General features: G+C 36.1%; 1 protein-coding gene across 3 annotated transcripts; it reads right to left on the bottom strand.

The window, feature by feature from the left end:
- Positions 1-653: 653 nt before the first annotated feature.
- On the bottom strand, positions 654-13,381 carry LOC105683555 (Y-box factor homolog). 3 transcript variants are annotated; one of them, XM_048649150.1, is made up of 7 exons: positions 13,223-13,381; positions 9,927-9,990; positions 7,168-7,201; positions 6,472-7,050; positions 5,009-5,239; positions 3,566-3,622; positions 654-3,010 (listed from the first exon to the last, which is right to left on the bottom strand). In XM_048649150.1, exons 1-7 carry the CDS (start codon positions 13,281-13,283, stop codon positions 2,966-2,968), a joined length of 1,071 nt encoding a protein of 356 aa, XP_048505107.1. In that variant the 5' UTR covers positions 13,284-13,381; the 3' UTR covers positions 654-2,965. The 3 variants fall into 3 exon arrangements, with proteins under 3 accessions (XP_048505107.1, XP_048505108.1, XP_012251658.1); XM_048649151.1 differs by lacking the exon at positions 3,566-3,622; XM_012396235.3 differs by lacking the exon at positions 5,009-5,239 and having other exon boundaries at positions 1,027-3,010.
- Positions 13,382-13,967: the final 586 nt, after the last annotated feature.

Here is a 13,967-nt window from a genome sequence, read left to right as displayed (position 1 = left end):
CTTGTTTCGTTCATTTTTATTTTATTTACCACGCGGCTACGTAACTTTTTTCGCTCCTGTACCCATTTTGAAAGATAATCGCCTCAATTGATTATTGCTGTTACGGAGCGCCCGTAATGCACCCGCGTTCTCTGCATTTTTATTTCATCATCTTTCCTCAAAAATTCGAATTAAGAATAATCCCTACGTCGATTCGAAGAGAATGTATGAATATAGAAAAAAGTCAGTGTTCCTAGTTGGCGAAATTTTTGGCAACCGCGGGTCCGCAATTTCCAGTAATCTTCATGGGTATTACATGGTATTACCGTGGTATTACTTCATTATGATTTTTCCTTTGTTTCGCAGATCATTAGTACCTACACAAATTTATTATGCACGTCGTAAGAACTAAACGGGTTGTGTTAATGAACGACGACGTTAACACAGATGTTGTAAATCCTTTCCACTTCAGGAAGGATTCGAATTGGTGCAGCAGTGTAACGGTCTATACGAATTTTCTGACGAATTCGAAAGCGGTCGAGATCGCACAGAGTCACCAACTTAGCAGTTGGTCGGTTGATTGCCTTCAAAAACGTTCGAATCAAACACAGCAGAAAAAAAAGAAACAAAAAACCATAATTAAAAATGAATAAATGAAAGAAACACGTTGGAAATTATCTGTAGAAATGATGGTATGCTTTATTATTTCCTCTTGGTTTTCATTTTTAGATCTCAGCTTGTTTTATAAATTTCAAATTGGAGATGAGAAAAAAGTTTAATTTGAACTGCAAATTGAAAGAGAAAAGAAGAGATACAATAAATATAATAGAAATAATTTATCTAAGAGGTAATCAAGGTCGTGTTTTTTTATGTTTTCATTGTTTTTGCCTGTTCAGATATTTTGTTGCAATTTTTCATCCACAAATAACAAAGTACTGCTCCCGAAATTCTTCGATGTAGGAATATTATGATAAAAATATTCTTGGAAAAATCATGCAGTTTTAATAATAAACACTATAGAATATGAATGAAAGTCGTTACACATTGTTCTCGGTACAACCCACCAGGGGTAATTTTTTTTAATATTATTGCTATAATTGTTGAATTGTAAAAATATGATCATCAATCGGTTTTACAATAATCGTAATTCGCAATTTTACAAATGATTAAATTTGCTTTTTAGTCTCATTATTACCTAATCATTTGATCATGCGTATGTATATACTTAAAAGTGTATATAAGGTGAGTTGTAAATTATAATTTTATAGTGTAAATTATTCTTTGAAATTTGTTTCCCTTTTTTGTTTCTCAAGAGTGATAAGAATCGATCAATAAATCAGACAAGATATCTACGTTCAATTCGCATCAATTGGTCTCAGGGTATAATTGAAAATCACAGAATAAGAGAAAAGAAAAAAACCTAATAAACAATTATCAAACTAAATTATTACTCAATATAGAAATCGTATAATATCATGATCATAGTCATCATCAGTATAGAACTTGGTCAAATACGTTCGAAAAAAAAATCCATGTTGTTCAAAGTCAATGAAAACGAAAACGAGAAAATTAAAAAAAAAATATATATATGCATGTTAATATTAAGCAAAAAATCATAATTTTATTATGCAACCAGATTATACCGACTCTCTGCCGAATCTCTCTATTCTCTTCCTTGTCTATTAATATTTTACAATTCACTTTAATGCGATTCAATGATTATTGTTATTACTATTATTATTGATGACTAATGATTTCTTAGTGTTACAAAATTTTGCCGCCGCATGTATTCGCAAAATGATTACTTTTTTTTCATTCTTGTTTTCTTTTTTTTGTAAAATTGTTGAAATTATTTTCATCCCTTCATGCGTCGTACGATTCTAACATTATTATTTTTACGTGACATAAAAATCCCCTTGTTTAATAAAAGGTATACGATATTATTCTCCACCTTGTTGATTTTATTTTTGAATGCTTTTTTTTATTGATTTCTGTTTTTCTTTCTCTTCATCAAATTTCTACAATCATACAATTGATTCTTTTCTCGGTGATGGTTTGGATACCCACGTGGTAATATTTTTCCAATATATTAACAATCGCGGAATACTAATTCATTCTCTTTTCATTATTTACGATGAAAAAATAAGAGAAAAAAGAATGACCAATAAAAACCAACACCAAAATTATACTCGTCCAACAAAACACCACGAAATTATTCCAACACAACACTAATATTTCATTATGAATTAATTATTGTTGAACTATGAAAGAAATAATTAATTAAACCCCGCGCGTTGAGCCCTGCCACAAGTTTACTTTTTCAATTCAAATTAATTTTTTTCAATATTCATAGTAAGATAGAAATTTCAAATTTTATATTAGCTGATTGATTTAAACTTTGCGTATGACGTGTTTCTTCTTCTTCCCCTTCTCCTTTTCTTTCATAATTTGATCATTGAATTCATATCGCAATCTCAAATAGCGATATTTATTCACAAATAATACGAATAGAAACTCACCGTTTCCGTTATTTTGACGTTCTCTACTAATTCCTTGTGGGGGGAGGGTCTAAGTTAGTTATTTTTGTTTCATTCCTTGTTTTCGTGGGGTAGTGTACGGATTGTATGATTCGTTTGCATGTTTTTTTTTTTGATTTTTTTTTTTTGGTTTTTTAGATTTTTTTCTTCTTTTTTTTAGTTTGGGGGATTTTTTCTTTTTTTTTTAAGTTTTTTTTTTAAATAATTTTTATAGTATGTTGTTGTTGTTTTGTTGTTGTTGTTGCGGTTTTGCTGCTGCTGCTGTTTTCTGCTGCTGTTGCTGCGACTCTGCTAAGAGTTATGATATTGCCGCTGTACACATGTAATATATAATTTACCATAAATCCAAACTTCAGTTTCTTAGTTCCACTCTAGTTCTTCATTGTATTTTTGTTTCAATTATATAAGAGATGTCCATTTTTTACACCCTACAGCGGCAATCATCTCCCTTAAGCAGTGCTTTCAGTGGTGGTGTTCTGCACCGGTTGACTCTCCTGGAATTTCATGGAAAAAGGCAAAAGAAAATCATCAAGTTGTTTCATTTTCATCTTGAATCGAAAGTATGAACGAAGAATGAATAAATTTATAAAAATCAAACACGTTCTGTTTGTAAATCAACAAGCAAGCCGTATGAGTAGCTTTTTTCTTCTCATTCACCTCTGTTAAAATTATTACCATTGGTATTTTTGTTGTTCTTGTTGCTATTATTATCGCTATACTATTATTCAATATTTTCGATCATCTACGTCAGCAATGTACACAAATTAACTACACACAGGAATGCATAAAATCACGAGCCAAAAATTACGTACAATTTGCAGAAAGAAGATGAATCAGATAAGCTTGTTCCAGTTTTGGAAAAGAGAAGAGACACAAATTAAATACGTGCTCGTGTTGTACAGTGGGATGCAAATAATTGAGTAAGAAATAAAACTAAAAAAAAAAAATCCAAATGTGAAGATGCGAAAACGAACTACGATATGTAAACTGAGAAGATATACGAAAATTCAAATGAAATGATGAAAAAGAAACATGAGAAGTGCAATTACCTGTGGAGCGGGGGCAGGTGCAGGTGCATCCTTAGGTGCATCCGGCTTCTGCTCCGACTGGAAATAGTACAAAGAAAAAAATACATGCAATAGTTCTACTGCTGTGCGTTTAAATTGCGTAGTTGATACTTGTGTGTGTGTGTGTGCTTCTTTTTGTTGTGTATTAAAAGCGACTACGATACGAGTAGACAAATAAGCTAACAGCTGAAAATAAAATACCGGTTTCGAAATGTGAATCGAACTGAAATAAAATAGTTGAACAGTATTCTGAAAAAATATAATGATGATACAATAGCTAACAATTATAATGCGACAAAAGGAGCTGCGGAAGACCCACTATGTGGTTCACACATATTATAGGATTTAAGATAAAACTAATTAGAAGTTTGCAACGTTGGCGATAGGCTACAACATTTATTTTTTAGATTTTGTTTTTTCTCAATACATAAAATAAGTAAAAAGCGGTGGCTGAAAAGAAAAGTCAATATTTAACTAGCTCTACTTGTAGCGACGAAATAATCATTTTATATTTTCTACCCGTTAATTATTCAGGTTCTCAAGCTGCAGTTATCAATTCTTTTGTTTTCTCTTTCGGTTTGTTAAACTATGCGATTGAAATATTTATACACCTAATTTACACAGGTAAACAATGCCAAATGCAAGTGCCATGTATTACGTGAATCTATACCGTTATCGGGTATTCATGGAAATGAAATTAACAGACACTTGGCGATTTAATTACAAGGGAAATCAATACATAACGAAATAAAAAGGCAGTCAATCAATCTGAATAGAATTTGTACAGCTAAAGCATCATCGTATACAACGTAATTGATAAATATATATCCCTTTCGTCCGCGATACGAATATAGATATTAGAAATTCGGGATTAGTTGAATATTTTGAGCGTCATTGTTAGCTGTGCGGTGCGAACAATATTGTCTGTGGATGGTGAAAAGGTTACTTGAGAACGTCAACGGAAATTCGCCAACCCCAACAAGTCTTGTTAATTTAAGCAGTCACGTACAGAGGCAAAACTAAAATGTTAAAGAGAACGGGAAAAAGGTTTCAAGAATAATCAAGAAAACGCACGAAATCTTTTTTTCTTCTTCTACATTTACTTCTGGCGCGTGATTTGAGAGACGAAAAAAGTGTACCAAAAAGTCGGAAACCATTTTTCGCATTTTTTCTTAACTGCAGCTGAGAAAAATTAGTTCGAAAAATGTATCGTTTGAAAAATTAGTAAAAATGTCACAAGAAAAAAAAAGTATTATGAAATATTGTTAAGAATGAATGGACAATTTCGTCGCGTCTTTCCGTTCGCAATAAAAATTGTTGCAATGTCAATTAATGACATAATTTGGGGTCGGAGAATCAAGGGTTGGCTTTTGGTCGTTGGAATGGAATCGGTATAGAAGGATAGGTGGTTGGATTCGTTAGTACCTTGACAGGCTTGTCGCCGCCCTCTGAGAGGGTCTTGGCTGCAGGGGCTTGTACATGAGTAGGATCAGCTTTGTTAGCCGCGGGCTGGAGATTCTCTTTGTTGGCGCCCTGAAGATGGTTATTTGGACGAGGTAGACGGGGTACACGACGTCTGTAGCGGGGGCGTAGGGGTCTCTGCGAACCCCCGCCACCCTGGCCCCCTTCCCCGGCACCCTCTTCCTCCTCACTCACCTGGCAATTGACAGCGCAATTCGGCCATGCCAATCACAACGGGCAACAAATACCATCGCATATCACGATCATCGATTGGGGGTACCAAAATTTCATTGGATATGTCCAGAGAAATTTGGGTCTCACGAAAAATGGAAAGGACAGAACAGTGAGAGTATCCGCGAGGTGACTATAGTCATTGACAATTCTTTTAATTATTAATGTACGTAGATTTCCTGTCATGGCGCTAACAATTTGTGTATATAGAGAATAATTTGACAAATTTTTGGTTTTTGGGAGGCTCATGTTACCAGGATATTTTTTTTTGATTTTTCAGGGGACAATGAACTAACCAATTTTTTTGTTTTTTGTTTTTAGAGAATTTGCAGGCTTCTACAAATAAAATAACGAAACATATATTATGACAGACACGTGTGTTGTTGTTGAATAGATCGGTGCGAAACATCAAACGCTAAGTGAATTGCACATAGAAAAATTATCATCGAGATGTATCAGAAATAAGGAGACGTTGTTAGTAATTTTTATATGTTATTTGAAGAGAAAGTGAATTATTTAAATGCTGTATGTAAATTACTCGACAATTAATTTTTCTTTGTTAGGCAATAAATGTTCATGGCTTTGTAAGTATTTAGTCTAAATTAGATGTAATCTTCGAGAACTATAGTCACTAAATGTTACTAATTGTTGTGTATGTGTTTTGGAAGATATATATACAGGTGTAATTGCTATCACATTATTGGAAAATATTTATACGCAACCGCTGAAATCTACGTAGACAATTGTCCTTTTCGTATTCGTGAAGATAGTGAAATGAAATACTACGGTATGTAACATTAACTTTGAGATTTATTTTTGGAAACATTTTATAAACCCCGATCAGAGCATCCGTGAAATGTGCATCGCTAAAATTTTCAACGGTAAAAAAAAAAGTATAACAGATTATTAATAGGAACCAAACACGAGGATACGAGCGAAAAGAGCGCAACGCGATTTCAACGGCCTATGAAATCAAAGGTGACGAAAAGAAGGACGAAGAAAACAGATTTCATACACATGTAATAAGAACATAAAAAATAATATGCACGATATGTTTTATCTATCTATCACTGCAAGGTGAGAACTTTCAGATACCAAATACTGATGTCGACAATACCATTTTATTCCGTCTTTTCGGTACTATGAAAAAAAAATACTAGACGATACTGTAATTAAAATTGTTGATTTTGACTGACCTGGCCATCCTGGCTTCGTGGACGTCTGGGCGGTCCGCCTCCTCTTCCACCTCTGAAGTTCCTGCGGAAGAATCTCCTTGGTGGTCCGCCGCGCCCACGACCTCCGCCTCCCCCGCGGGGTGCATTTCCTTCTCCAACTCCTTCGCCGCCCTGCTCGATGTTCTCGCCTGCCTCTTCGCCGCCCTCGCCCTGGTGCTGTTGATGACCTCCGGGACCAGAACGACGTGTTCCTCGGTAGAATCCATCGTAACGACGTCTTGGTCTGTATCGACGTTGTTGTCCGCCACCTTCTCCGGCGCTCGCATCTTCTCCGGTCTTACCTTCACCGGACTCGTACCCTTCTTGACCCTCGCGGGGTCTTCGTGGAGGTCTGGCGCCTCCTCGACGTGGGTAAAACCATTGGCGATATCCGCGACGCTTGTCTGCCGCGTAAGGTGATCCTTTGACCGCCTCTCCTTCGGGGCCGGTTACGTTTGCCGCCTCGTTACCCTTTTCGCCAATTACCACGTCGAATTCTACGACCTCACCGTCTCCCACGCTGCGCACAGCCTTCTTAGGGTTGTTCTTTACGATGGCCGACTGAAAATCAATGGGTATGAAATTAGCGAACGAGTAAATCAATTTTTTTGATCGATACTGGAGTGGTATTCTAATTGAGGATCAAGGATAAATCGAGTGCATTGAGCGTCAACTTACTTGATGGACAAACACATCCTCCTTGGTGTCATTCCTGCAACAGAACGTGAGATGATTATTTAACGTGAAATAAAAAAGTAAGAAAAACGATGGGGTGAGCGATGATCGCTGGAAAAAATGAATTTCAATCCCATGTTATGAAGTGAGAATGTATTCCTGATTTTCTGATTATATTCTCTATTCGTACACCTCTGTGCACTCACATTCCGTGCATATACATATAACTATCTATTGCACGTGACGTGTTTTCTCAAAGTTAGACAAATCGATACCAAACCGAAAGACTCTTTCTCCCTTTGCTCGTCATTCCAGCCACATGAAAAATATCTATCAGACGATAAAATTCATCGACCTTTATCTAGTCTTTCAATCTTCTCATTTATCTATGTAATGTCTCACTTTATTTACTTCGTTACTTTCGTGATCGGCTGCAAATTTTTCTTCTAAACCCTAATCCTGCAACTATGTAATCCTCCTCACAAACAACGGCCTTCCTCTCCGACAAAATTTCGTTTTATATGCTCGACCCGACCGTATACTTTTGGTCCTGACCAACACACACATATAAATCTAAATTATATAGGTACATACGACTGTATGGGCGACTGATTGTGAGACACAAAACACGGAAGAGCAGAAAACTAGCGCAGGCGCGCACCTTAACTTTACTCCAATGGTGCTGGGCGTACAGCACTGTTTATATAGAGTAGGTAGGTAGTCGCGTACGTCCCTCTACAAAGTTGTATGGCGTAAAGCATCGAGAGTTAAAGTGGAGGTCGTTGACCTTACGCCCACGGGAAGACAAGACGGTGGCACACCAATCGAATTTTATGTATATATATATATCTCTGTATGGGTAAATAATGAACGCAAGCGAGGGAGATTTTTAGATGAAAAAAAGGAGAACAAGTTCACTGGTTTAATTGGAAAATGGATCAACCGTTCATTCGAAATTTTGTCCTTTAATCCGGTGGAAAGTGTAGACCTTGGTTAATTATATGTGAACTTTTACTACGACAGACCATTCGAAAAATTTATCACATGCAAATTTATGCTGCTACTTCCTTAGCGGCATCGCCGGTGTGATAATGATTATGCTATCGGTCGGGACGAACGTCATCGCGAAAACATGAAATCGCTTATTTCAATTTTTAATTAAAAAAAAATTTTCTTCATTTTTCAAAGTAATCTATCGTCTTTCGTTAGCTTCTTTTTTCTTTTCTTTTCCTTTTTTTTCTTTTTTACTTTTTAAGTACCTTATAAGATCCGTAGCGATAGGGTTTCCGCATCGTCACTTATATTCTTGTTTACAACTAAGTACATGGAGTATGTGAGTATATATGTATAATACAACCATGTGGCATACATGGCAGTTTTTCCTTTTTTTTTTTTAATTTTTACTCTTTAATAAGCTACAAAGGAAGTGCTGCCACTTCTGTATGGGAGAAATGATTAGTTTATCCCCAAGCGTTATCGGGCTTGTTTTTATTTTTTTCAACACAAGATAATTACTAACAATTCAAATTTTGTTGGCCTCAAATATCCCGAGTGGAGGCATAACGCGCAGCTCTTAATTTTGTAATAGATGGAAGAAAAATGAATAAATAAAAAGATCAACTGTTGCTGAGAGCTTTTCTCACGATCGAATAGAATCTCGAGCGTGCATAATTGTTCTGGCAACTATACAACAATTTTTAATGCACCGGTCTACAATTTATTACATCTGTAGATAACGAAAAAAAAAAAAAAAAACCGTGAGCGATCACTTATCGCTCGACCGAGTCGATTTCGGCGTTATACTCGAATAAATGCTGCAGTCGAAGTTCGTTCTGGTTACAGACCGTTGGTCAAGCATAAAATCTTACTTTTTATTGTATAAAACTTCTACTGCTTTGCGATACCTACGCCATTCACAATTTTTATCAATAAAAAAAATTGTTATCGCAGTACGTTGACAACGTGAGACGAATACACAAAGAAACTTTGGAGGAAATCGGAAAATTTGTTACGTTGAAAATAACGATCGAAAAATAGATATCGTATCTGCATAATACTTGTCAAAAATAGAAATCTGTTACGTTGATAGAAGAGATTCGTAAGAATAACCGCATGAAATTGCAAATCTTTTTGTCGTCGAAAGTTTTTTATTAGCGTTTAGAAATAGATAAAATAGATTTTACTCTGTATCGTATCAGGACCCCTTCGTTAAGATTTGGCAGAGTATCAAAAATGAGAGAGCGAACGAATGAAGAGTAACTAGAAATAGAGCGAAGGCATCGTCCTGCAACAATCCGAACGACTAAGGCACGTGTAACATGTCGAAATTACGCGATTTTCGCTTTACACGTTTTCGTTGAACACGTGATACAATAAATAATTGAAGAGAAGACTTATGCTTAGTGATTTTCCTCCTTAGACGACTAAATAAAATGAACTTTGATTCTAGTTTTTTTTTGAGAGAAAGGTCGTCGCTCGTTATTCAGTTCATCGAAAAACTGATATGGAAACATTTCCGCGCGTTGGGAACGGAACAAAAATTAATAAACCGAAAGAGCGACGCCGTCCGGTCAGAAGTGCAGAATCGGAGTGCAGATCAATATCGCCGTAGCCTTAATAGCTGCAAATTCATTTTGTTTCCAGTCGTATAAAATAATAACTGGAAGACAAAACAAACGACCAGACTGCCCCAGCGAACTGGTACAAATATTGATAGAAAATTAACGGTCAATATCAAAAGACAAAACTAAAACAAAACTCACCTGTTGATAAACCCGTAGCCACTCTTTACGTTAAACCACTTCACAGTCCCGGTCACTTTGTTAGCTAGAACATAAAATAAAAATTAATTAGTTGATAAAACACGGTGGATTTAGATTAGGTGAAAATAAATTTTGAAATCATATGAACGATCAAGAGAATATGTGCTAAAATGCAAATAATCCGTCCAGTTGTAAATCAAACGGATGATGCTCCTGAATTTGGACGATTTTTTACACGATGAAGTTGCATCAATTGCTCTTCAAAAACGGCCTTCCGATTTTATCGACGAAGAAACATGAGAAGTTGTTAGTATAATATGTCAGTTGAGTGTTGAAACATGGCCAAAATGTTTGCTGTATTTGAATCATAATACATCGTCATAAATCGTGCTCGCGTGCCTGTAGCTCGTGCGGTAATACAATGTTTGTAAACTTATCAATTTAATCTGCACCGTCGATAAGATTGGTAATAAGTAAAACATTACAAGTGCATATACGTATATATTATACGGGCAATCTGCTGCTTTTTTTCTCACGCTCTTGAAATCAAATTCAGGAATATTTTTCCGGTCTTATATAATATTAACGATATAACGTATTGAATTAGGTGTAAGTTATACCATAATGTCAGATAATATTCCACTTGTAAAACAACTCTCAATTGTGCAAACATTATAGAATGCTTCGAATTTAAGGAAATGAATTATCACCATTTTTCCGAAGCTCATACTATCTCGAACTTAGTTGTTTTTTTTATATCTGGTTTGAATATATATACATATATTTTTTCAATTTGGTATCAGTGAATTTTAATTATTCTAGATCTTATTGTTCGTCTGGTCATCACGCTAGTCATACGTGAATCACGACGATGTCAAAAAAGTTCATTCCTCGTGTCCATGAGCACATGTTGAGTAATTTCTAAACGATTATAAAAATCCAAAACTGCAAGGAAAATGTACAACAAATTGATGACAACGAATTCTAATGACGCAAAACTTGTTCAACATAATTCGCTTGGTCGCAAAAAAATATAAAACAAATAAAATAGAATTACAGACGACCAACCATCGTCTGATTTCGTTGCTACATTTAATTATACACGAGATTAGGTACATGAGAGCGAGTGCGATATAAATATGGATAAGTACATAAGATAAATCGTTGTACGACCCATTTTCAGCGCGAGTTTATATATATGTTATGTACATACATATACGCGACATGTGCAGCATACTGTACATAATAACATATTACATAATTAAAATCGCTTATCATATTAACGAACGATTGTCAAGCTCAGCTTCGGTTTATCTCAGTGTCAAAGTTTGATTATATTTCTCCTCTTTTATTGTGATGCAAAATGATCTCACGTAAATATATATGACAAAAGTCGGCGCATGCGGTACACCGAGATGTGATAAACAGATACAACTGTAACCAAATATAATCAAACGGCGAAATAAATGTGAGAATGATTACGATCGTATAAACATTTTGAATTGATTTAACAGCTTGTAATATAACAGGCTTAGGAGCTTAGGAACCTGAGTTAGGACATTAATGGCTAATGTAAAATAGTTTGCCTATAAATAGTCCCGATGATAATTCGACGACCGGATTATAAGGTACGATGCTTGGAGTCAGTCACTCATTCGTGAACGACAGATTTAAATGAGGGGTAAAAGACGACTGATCGAAATATGTAGTTGAAATTGAAAATAATTTGAATCAAATCAAACCCTAAAATTAAAAAAATTTATCGTTTACGAGTGATAACATGTGTGGAAAGTTTTTTGACCCGTCTTGTAGCGGAATTCGAAATTCCGAAAGTTTTTTTTTTTTTACAAGAGAAAATTTTTTGGCTAATTTCTACCAGCGAAGAACAAATTCGAGTGTCTTTGGAGATTTTTCCGATGAATTGGGACATACGCCTGATTTTATTGTTAGAGATGATTTCATAGATCGTGTGCACCGGTCGCTCCTCGTCGATGTGGTTGGGCGACACTGTGGCGGTCAAGAATTTCATGTGTATGTTTCTCTCCGTAGAATGTGTGAATCTAAAGTTATGTATTATAGTATACTCAGGTATATGTATGTATGTACCCCTCATGTTTATACAGATATAATATTGGGAGTTCTGAAAAAGCTATAGTGAGCAGCAACACGTGATCAGAAGCAACGAGAGGACGGCGTAGAAAATGGCTGAGAAACTCTAATTTTTAACAAACTGTCATGGGGGTCGGAAGTGTAGAAGAATATTTATAAAATTTCCTTTTCCCGAAGGTGTTTCAAAATCAAACATCGAAAATCATGGATTCGGTCTGAATTGCGAAACGGAATGGGGGAAAAGTAATGCATTTAGAAATCCAGAGCAATACGCATATGAAAAATAAACGCGAAAACGTACGCCTGAAGCAACGAATAATATTAATGCTTTTATTTTGTCATTGAACAGTTGGTTTGAAAATTTGATATCAGAATTGCTTCGTTGATTAGAAAAAAAATGTACCGATGTCAAAACAACAACAAATGAATGATCGTACGTTAGATATTACAGATGTGAAAAATTTCAGAGCGATAAATAATAGCGGTTTGAATTTACTATTTGCCCGTCATGACCAAACGTCGAATGGTCAACGGCCGATAGGATTAGAAATAAAACCGAGGATAACAATTGAAATCAAGCTTCCGGCGTGGTGACCATCTGTATAATTAATGAGATGAATTATTCCGGTTTAAGGTTATAATTTTGATGCATGCGTGGGAATTGCTTTCACTTTTTTTTTTTTTTTTTTGTAGCTTCTATTGAACGAAATAAATTTAAAAGAAGAAAAATATATCGAGTTACACCGTTAACAAGCTCCTAACGAAATTCGACCTCTGAGCAGGATATTAGAACTCGTATTTGGAGGGAGAGGGAAGGGGGAAAAATAAGGAAAAAGGGGGGAAAGTGGGAACTACTTCCATTTCCCGCTAAGGGATGAGCGGGGAGAGGATTCATCTAGCATTATCAGTACCCAAATATTCGCTACAGTCATTGCACCTTGATGCATTAAAAAAAATAACCGTTAAAGAAGTAAAAATTAGCGTTTTTAAACCCTAGGAATTGCCTATATTCTAGGATGAATTTTTGGAGCGGCTTCGGCACGCCGGCCACATGGCGAGATGAAATAGGAATACGTCTGCTCTTCGGCGCGGTCGCCATTACGCGAGGGTAAGAAGCTAAGTATGTACAATTTTACTGGATAACGTGATAAAAGGAGCGTTTGTAAATGATCTTGAATTAAACTCACCGATGACCTGCTTCTGCTGTACAGCCTTTGGTTGTTCGGGCTGCTTCTCCGGGTCAGCCATTGTGGTGGTGTTAGGTGTTAAACGACACGCCGCTGCCGAACCTAGGTGTTCCCGTCCTTCTAGTTGTACTGTTGGTTCCCTTCTAATGTTCCCAACATGGCTGCGGCTCCAAGCGACCGGGCAAACATTCTTCTATTATAACAGTCCCCCTCATTCGTCGGACTCCTCAACACTGCGCACTCCCAACCAATGAACGAGCAAGTTACTACCGCATCGTGGCCACCAAACGCTACTCGACGTGAAGTCGTGATCAACGAACGAAGCCCGGCAAACGACGATCGTCGTGAATCGTAGAACGGCCACACGAGTAACTTCGATGCTTCGATATAGGCATGAATGCGTGCTACACGTACACATGTATAAACAAGCAATGGAAGAGCAATATCCCGCTCCGAGGGATCCTCTTTTTCAGAAACTGCTATAATTTTATTCATCAACAATTCTACAGGTCCATGATCTTTTTCAGGTTTTAATCTCGTCGTCAATCCAGCATCATAGATATGCGAATAATCATTCAATCAATTGTGGCATCGTAAAAAAATTGGGATAGCTGCAATTCAAACGATAAAAAAAGAATAGTGTATTCTTTTTCCAAATATTTCGCTCTCGAAAGAGGGTCAATTTTTTACAGGTATAATCTGCGGAAGACTATCATAAATCTTGAAACGCATCGTTCGTTTAATT

This window comes from Athalia rosae, chromosome 1 (genome assembly GCF_917208135.1).
Source record: "Athalia rosae chromosome 1, iyAthRosa1.1, whole genome shotgun sequence".
Classification (NCBI taxonomy): domain Eukaryota; kingdom Metazoa; phylum Arthropoda; class Insecta; order Hymenoptera; family Athaliidae; genus Athalia; species Athalia rosae.
Note: the sequence above shows the minus strand (reverse complement) of the source record. Positions and strands in the feature narration are given on the sequence as shown.

Excerpts from the sequence above, each read along its gene's own strand:
- LOC105683555 (XM_048649150.1), bottom strand. The coding sequence starts at position 13,283 with ATGGCTGACCCGGAGAAGCAGCCCGAACAACCAAAGGCTGTACAGCAG. Across the intron at positions 7,051-7,167 it reads AGGATGTGTTTGTCCATCAA|TCGGCCATCGTAAAGAACAA; the intron begins GTAAGTTGACGC and ends ATTGATTTTCAG. Across the intron at positions 5,240-6,471 it reads CACGAAGCCAGGATGGCCAG|GTGAGTGAGGAGGAAGAGGG; the intron begins GTCAGTCAAAAT and ends GTCAATTGCCAG.